Source organism: Orbicella franksi, chromosome 4, assembly GCF_964199315.1.
Source record: "Orbicella franksi chromosome 4, jaOrbFran1.1, whole genome shotgun sequence".
Lineage (NCBI taxonomy): Eukaryota > Metazoa > Cnidaria > Anthozoa > Scleractinia > Merulinidae > Orbicella > Orbicella franksi.
This window is the reverse complement of record NC_138148.1, coordinates 25,330,081-25,337,676: the sequence shown is the minus strand read 5'-3', so window position 1 is coordinate 25,337,676 and position 7,596 is coordinate 25,330,081. Positions and strand designations below refer to the sequence as shown.

The 7,596-nt window shown below is 39.6% G+C and overlaps 2 protein-coding genes across 2 annotated transcripts in view; one reads left to right on the top strand and one right to left on the bottom strand.

Moving 5' to 3' along the window:
- Nucleotides 1-7,596, bottom strand: part of LOC145484977 (succinyl-CoA:acetate/propanoyl-CoA:succinate CoA transferase-like) — a 119,314-nt gene that overhangs the window by 105,281 nt on the left and 6,437 nt on the right. The gene's annotated exons all lie outside the window — the stretch shown is intronic.
- Nucleotides 1,034-7,209, top strand: LOC145483772 (fumarate hydratase, mitochondrial-like). Its single transcript, XM_081462309.1, has 8 exons — nucleotides 1,034-2,058; nucleotides 3,164-3,286; nucleotides 3,598-3,708; nucleotides 4,057-4,233; nucleotides 4,553-4,708; nucleotides 5,093-5,301; nucleotides 5,652-5,839; nucleotides 6,446-7,209. Exons 1-8 carry the CDS (start codon nucleotides 1,951-1,953, stop codon nucleotides 6,868-6,870), a joined length of 1,497 nt encoding a protein of 498 aa, XP_081318435.1. The 5' UTR covers nucleotides 1,034-1,950; the 3' UTR covers nucleotides 6,871-7,209.

The following is a 7,596-nucleotide window of genomic DNA, read 5'->3' as shown; positions in this document are numbered from 1 at the left end:
AGACAAGGATCATAATTTCACCTGCGTTTCTGAATTAACGCTAGTAACCTTGTTTTTTGTTGGACGTTGGATGTTGATTCCCAGGCAATTTTATAGTATATTATTATATAAGAATTTAACAAATTGACGTCAGCTTTTCATGCGTCTGTCCTGTTATTGATCATGAATTTCGTCATAACATTGTCACTCGCCAAGTGGATCCGTAGACTAATTTGACAGTGTTAGTCTAGGGCTTGTTACTTTTTATTTCTAATCTGGCGTAGCGCGCTGTAAGAAAAATATCTCATTAGTAGGTTAAATGCAAACCGTGTTAAGTCCAGCACACTGCAGTTTTCTTCGTAACTGGCTCACTCTTACTTGTTCTAGTTTGCTGTGCGATTAAAAAGAACTGAGGCCTAGGATCCGACTTGGGCGGAATTCAGTGAAAACAAAAGTTTCTTCATGTTATCTTTGTAGGTTGAGAGTTCAAGTAGATGTTCAACTTGCACTGTACTATCTTGCCAGTAACCAATCTTTTACTATCACAAAGCGCACATCAGTATACCTTCGTCACCAGAAAAGAGTTGTTCATTTAACTTTACGAGGGCGACGGTACTAATGCCAACTGAAAAACGGCTCGTTTAATCAGTACATTTGCTACAGTGATCTGCAAGTTTTTGTTTTCTACCTTTTGAGAATGTCCGCATTATACGAAGTACTTTTCTGAACTTCTCCATCAAAACAGTAGCGAAAAAGTAATTTGAAAATACAAACACCTTGTCAGTTTCAATTCAAACGGTAGGCCGAAAAAGAAATGACAAAAATAGACAAAAAAAAACTTCGCCATCTGACAAAACTTGGATCTAACCTGATTTTCTTCGTGCAGAAACTGCCTGTATTTCCTTGCTGCTCATTTCTTGGCGTCTTTTCAGGCTCTAAAGAGCCAACCTCTGCATGAAGCGCAAAAACAATGTTTTGTTTGTTTGTTTTGACGCGCGCTGAGGTCATAATCCGTTAGGGATGACGCACGCCAAAGCATTTCCGCGCGCACAAAAGCTACATGAATACGCGGCTATGGCTACCCTGTTGCACCATCCAACATCACGCTACATATTGCAACAGGGGAGTGGCTAAACATGCGCAAAATGTTGTGCGCTAGACATTGAAAAAAGTCCTTGGTCTTGTTTCTGTTGCTCAGCCGCTTCGCAGCTTAAAACTTCGTAGCAACTTTCACTCGCTTAGCTATTCTACGTACCCTGAATCTCATGAGGTCGACTTGTGGCGAGTCTAGTTGTACACAACAACTTGAAATGTTGCCGCCTGCTTTTGGCCGGGCCTGAGTTGCTCAGAATTCGCACCCCAGTCTCGAGACCAAGTCCGCCGTTTACTCGCAATTCCTTTCGAATATTTGACAACTTCACTTTGATACCTTCTTTTCATCTTTGTTGCTTTGGAAATTGGTTCATGGGGATGGTTACGCTGCAAGGGGCTTACGGTAAAGTTTGCCGCGAGAGAGAGGACTGAGACCAAGTCATTATTTCGTAATCGGGTTCTGTGGAGGAATTAAGTGGCTCCTTGAAGTTTTCTAAACTCTGCCAGGGGACGGGAGAGGGGGTTATTGAAACTGGTTCACAGTTTATTCGAAAGATGTATGGACTGATACCCCGGGGCACCGCACCACTGAGCCAATGTAAATTTAACTAGATTGGGTCAATTCGAAGAAAATTAGAGAAAAAAAGAGGGAAAAAGAAACAAATCGACCAAATATATGGAATTCAGATATCTTGCCTTCCTTGAAAGTCTTCGACAATCAAGCTAACAAGTTACGAAATCGTGTTTCGTCACACGTCTAGCAGACGTTGCTCTAGCAAAAAATATGCTCCCGCGTTACGTGCCGCTGATCAACAGCAGCCATTTTGAAAGCATCCGGCATAAAGTTCAGCGCGAATACATTAAAATTCGCCTTGGAATATGGCTTACAGGTTTTGTTCTGTACTACGAAGTATCAGCCAAAGCCCTCGAATATTTCTCCATCATCAGAAGCTTTATTTAAGCCCTGTGACATTAACACGGACTATGGTAAGTTACGCTAACAACTGAATTTTAGAAATTGCGAACGCGCGAACCAAGAAGATTCTTAATTTTTTTCTGCAAGTTTAATTCTCGTTGAGTGCCATGTGATCAGTGGTGGAATAAAGAAACCGAACCCAGAGTGCTCCATAGTCAGTGTATGGCCACTGTCAAGAAAATGCGAAATGGCTCTGCAAAGACATTTTGTTCGCTTTCATCAGTTAACCAAAAAAATGAACAGCAACAGCGATCGGCAGCAAGCGGCCTTGGTAGCTCAATAGAATATTAAAATAGGCTTACTTTCTCATCAATTAACTAACAAGCTCACAAGGTGTTCGCTTTAACTCTAGTGACCTTGTTTATAGATACGAAATGTGAAAAATCGCCATTCAGGTTAACACCCTCCTACCCTCCCAGCATCTGTCGTCCCCCTCATTGCTCCCTCAGCACTCACCCTACCTACCTCTCTCCCTTCCTCCAGGTCGACTGTTCAATATGTGAGAAGTGGTAAGGGAAGGGAAGAGAAATTAAATGCACTAATAATGGTTTATTCCTTCTGAAATGTCGCGATTTTTACTGCTCAGCGTACACTGAAAAAGTTCTTTCCTCGCATGGAGTTGTTGTAATTGTTGTCACCCACCCCTCTAGGAGAAATCATTTCTGGAAGCTTCCTCCCGTGAAAAGATACTAGTATCAAGGGACTTACTTACAGTGTTCTTCTTTTTGCCCCTTGCGAGACATAAGGCTTCCACCATAGCTCTGCACTGGAGTCTGTTCTACACAATCAGTTGAACTTCACCCCCATGTCTTCCTAATGTTCTCCAGCTCTTTTGTCACTCTGGGTCTCCATGATTGTTTTGGTCTTCCCTTTCCCTTTCAGGGGAGGTAAAGGGTACATCCTGGACTCAGCAGGATGACAGGACTAATAGGTTCACTGCAAGCCTGACTTTTGTAGCCTTTTTGCAGAAGAAATCAAGACTCCCAGACAGCATCATGAAAACTAAAATGAAACACCACCCTTAAATACTGATAGAACCGGTGAGACCAGGTCAGGTACCCCTGAAGGGATGAACTCTGACAATTAACACAATGATCCTTCATTCTCTACCAACAGGCCACGCGCATTGAGACTGACAGTTTTGGAGAAATTGAAGTACCAGCTGATAAGTACTATGGAGCCCAAACTGCAAGATCAAAACTGAATTTTCCTATTGGTGATGAGAGTGAACGTATGCCAGTAAGTTAATAATCAGTGACCTGTTCTAAATTTATCTCAGATGTAATAGTACAGAGATGTGTAAGTCTGGATTAATATAACATGCGTCTCTTTTAAGAGCCAGAAATACCACTTGTCCATCAGTTAATAGGAAATTACCCCCAAAATATAATGTCCAAACAAAACATTTGCCATTTCACAAAGTTTCCTAAATCTACATCTTTTGCAGATGTGCTTGTTTTAAGTTTTTCTCACAGCTAAACTTGGTTTACATCACACGTTTTAAACTTCAATAAATTATGTCCAATAACAACACTAGTTTCTAATTACAGGTTCCAGTGATCCGTGCCTTTGGTTTCCTGAAGAAAGCAGCTGCTGAGGTCAACAAGGAGTTTGGTTTAGATGCAAGTGTTGCTGACAACATCATGAAAGCAGCAGATGAGGTTTGAAATACACCCAGTGAAAAAGAGTATTCTCTGATACTACCTGACAGTTTTTGCAGTAATGCAAATTATTTTAATTAATGTAAATAATTTAATTATTATTGTCAATAATTTAGCAACACCCATAACTGAAGAGGACACTTTGTAGATGTTGTGATCTTTTTCATCCATGTGGTAGTTTTTCTTTAGCTTTTAGGTAAATGTAGCTGACAGCACATGCATCGAACATTTTTGTACAAAGATGTATCTCTTCAATTCTCCTATCTTAAGTTAGTAAACCACCATATAAAGAGGTTAAAGTGATTTAGAATTTTCAATTTATAATTACAAGTTATTCTCCATACCCAGGTGATAGCTGGAAAGCTAAAGAACAACTTTCCCCTTGTGGTGTGGCAAACAGGCTCAGGTACACAGTCCAACATGAATGTGAATGAAGTGATCAGTAATCGTGCTATTGAGATGATGGGCGGTCAGATGGGATCAAAGAAACCTGTACACCCCAATGATCACGTCAACAAAAGCCAGGTTAGTCCTACGGAGAACATTCTCCAAATCTGTGACTGTGTCCTTGGATCATTTATGGTGTTAGAAAGGAAGAAAATGGATGTCTTTCCTTGGTTGCCAGTACTGGATTAAATATTCCTTGTGTTTGCCAGATTAAGATGCAGATGTGTATATTCTACACACATGTTATCTAAAGATATGCATGGTGATCTGAAGTGTGTTGAAAAGACCTACAAGGTGTATGTGGATGATGGTATCCACTTTGCATGCCTCCTTATTTGAATACATATATGTGCATTGGTTATTGACTGTTAAGAAGTTTATGAATTCTTGATTACAGAGTTCTAATGACACATTCCCAACAGCAATGCACATAGCAGCAGCAATGGAGGTTCATGAACGGCTGTTACCAGGTCTGAGAAAGCTTCATGGTGCACTTCAGGCCAAGAGCAGTGAGTTTAAGGACCTTGTTAAGATTGGCAGAACTCATACTCAGGTGCAGTTATATGTTTCATGTTTTGCTCTCATTTGCCCTTACTGAGGCAGCTTACTCAATTGACTTATTTTTAAAAAGTTCTTTTTAAATTCAACTCAGCAAATGGTCCCCTGCCCCTTTTATTGGAAATCTATCAAATTAGGAGTATCAATACATTTGAAAACCACTGATTGAAGTAAGATCATGATAATAATTAACCTACCCAAACATTTTGACCTATTAAATTTATTATAGCTTTTTCCTAAGCAATTGCTACTTCAAGTAGCAAGTTGGTGGTTTCTGAATGCATAACTTCGAATCAAATTTGTTAATTTCAGCAAGACTGATTAACTGCTGCTGTTGTTAACAACAGAAACTATCCTTTGCATGTTTGTTCCATAACAGGATGCAACACCCGTAACCTTGGGCCAAGAATTTAGTGGTTATGTACAACAGATAGAGTATGGTATCTCAAGAGTGGAGGGGACCCTGGGGAGAGTGTATGAGCTGGCTATTGGTGGAACAGCGGTGGGTACAGGACTCAACACCAGAATAGGATTTGCTGAGAAGATGGCAGCCAAGATTGCTGAGTACACAAAACTGCCATTTACTAGGTAGGAGTCAATGAGGCACTTTTTTACTTGCTTTCTTTGCACTGAACAAGTTTGCTGGGACCTTTTGGGATACCGGTAAGTCTCAGAATTTTGGGAACAAACTTTATCAACACATGGTAAATAGTGCTTTCTAAAATACTAGTTCAAGTGGCAAACCATGAAATATAAAAGGCTCGTGTGTATACCAAGAAAATACAAGTGACTCATGGGATATTCAATAGTATACCACAAGAGAGCATTGGATATATATTTTATATACAATGACTTTCTTGTATTCTGATTGGCTGTATTTTCTATAGCATGGTATAAAGATTAATAGAGAATGTTTTCTTCTATTTTGTTTCCTTCAGTGCCCCAAATAAGTTTGAAGCCCTTGCAGCTCATGATGCTATGGTAGAGCTTCATGGAGCCTTGAATGTAATCGCCTGTAGCTTGATGAAAATTGCCAATGATATCAGGTTTCTAGGCTCAGGTCCTCGCTGTGGGCTGGGCGAACTCATGCTTCCTGAGAATGAGCCTGGGAGCAGTATAATGCCAGGTAAGGACTCCTAATCATGTCAATGGCAGTGAACTTAAAGTAAGCACTGTTTTTTTGAGGCAACCTCAGGCAAATGCAAATGCTTTTTAAATAAGACATTACAAAAGGTATAGACAGCTGGGAAGTCACAGCAGGTTTCAGATATAAAATGCCTCTTTTTAGTTTTACAAACATGCTTTGGCAGAAATGTCTTCCCTCTTCTTAATATTTGCACTGAATAAGGCAGACGTTTCTGCCGGAACACATTTGTAAAACTCCAGATTGTTGTTGTAGATCTGAAAATAAAACATGCTGTAAATGGTAAATTTCTGCCCAGGTTTGTGTGCATTTTGACCACTACCTGTGTTGTAAGACTGTTGTTGGTGACTTATGTTCCAAAAAACACAAATTGAAGTAATTCAACAGTTCTGTGAAATCTGCATTCATGAGGTGTTTCTATTAGTGATGGTGAGGATAAATGCCAATATTCGTTTCATCGGGTTTCCGCTATGCCCTTTACATTTACTGACATGATATCTGTTTTGCTAAGCTTGGGTGAGTTGCATAACATAATGCAGAGGCCACACTTTTTCTTACTTCAAGCGAAATTTTAAATTGATCTTTCAGGGAAAGTTAATCCAACACAATGTGAAGCCATCACCATGGTGGCAGCTCAAGTCATTGGGAATCAGACAGCTGTGTCTGTTGGTGGAAGTAATGGCCATTTTGAATTGAATGTGTTCAAGCCAATGATCATAAGGAATGTTCTTCAATCAACAAGGCTCATTGGAGATGCTTGCGTGGCATTTACAGATAACTGTGTTGTAGGAATTGAAGCTAATGTAGAGAGAATCAACAAGCTTCGGGATGAGTCCCTCATGTTAGTCACAGCACTAAACCCTCATATTGGCTATGACAATGCAGCAAAGATTGCTAAGAAAGCTCACAAAGAAGGCACAACATTGAAAGAAGCTGCCATTAGTTTGGGATTGTTAACAGAAGAACAGTTTGCCGAGTGGGTGAGACCAGAGGATATGTTAGGACCAAAGTAAAGACTGAATCAAACATAGCACATCAAAGAGAAACAACACATGACACTTTTGTCAATTAAAATCAGACTCAGTCCTATGCAGTGTTGCATTTTGCCAATTAAAGGACAGATTTGATACTGTGCTGTAAGGAAAGTGAAATGTTTTCATTGAAATTAATATCCCTCCATTAGTGAGCTCGCATAGTATTGTTCTTCAAGCGTATCAATGGTTAGGATGATTTCCAGGTACCTTATAGATTGTACAACTGTAATTGTACAGGTTGTATCAAAGCTCTTGTACTATGGCAAGTGTTAAGCACTTTGCAAATGGGTTTGTTAAAATAAAATTTTTGTCAACTGATGTAGTCTTGTCATGTTTCTATAACTTTGGCTGGGTCACATGTCCTGTACTTGTACTGCTGATGGAAAGGAGTTTTCATTCTATGGAAATGCAGTGCTGAAAATAATTATTTCATTAGGTACAGTGATAGCCAGACATACATGTATGTCCTTTCGATTCTCTTGTATGGCCAGACATATTCAAATTTGGTCAGACTACCAAATTAATTACAAACAAGTTATTTGCATACACAAATAATTGCACAGTGTAGGCATACAATTCGAGATTTTTACTCAAGTCTGGAGGGGCCATTAAAGTAAAACAAACCACAGATCTGTATGATTTGTGATTTTTAACATGTTTCAAAGCAAACGTGCTCTGTGAACAAGATCTTTGCAACCAAAATCT

What these genes read in the sequence shown, in the direction of transcription:
- LOC145483772 (XM_081462309.1), top strand. Translation starts at nt 1,951, where the DNA reads ATGGCTTACAGGTTTTGTTCTGTACTACGAAGTATCAGCCAAAGCCCT. An exon ending in TGACATTAACACGGACTATG is followed by an intron (nt 2,059 to 3,163) that starts GTAAGTTACGCT and finishes CTCTACCAACAG; the next exon opens with GCCACGCGCATTGAGACTGA. An exon ending in ACAAAACTGCCATTTACTAG is followed by an intron (nt 5,302 to 5,651) that starts GTAGGAGTCAAT and finishes TGTTTCCTTCAG; the next exon opens with TGCCCCAAATAAGTTTGAAG.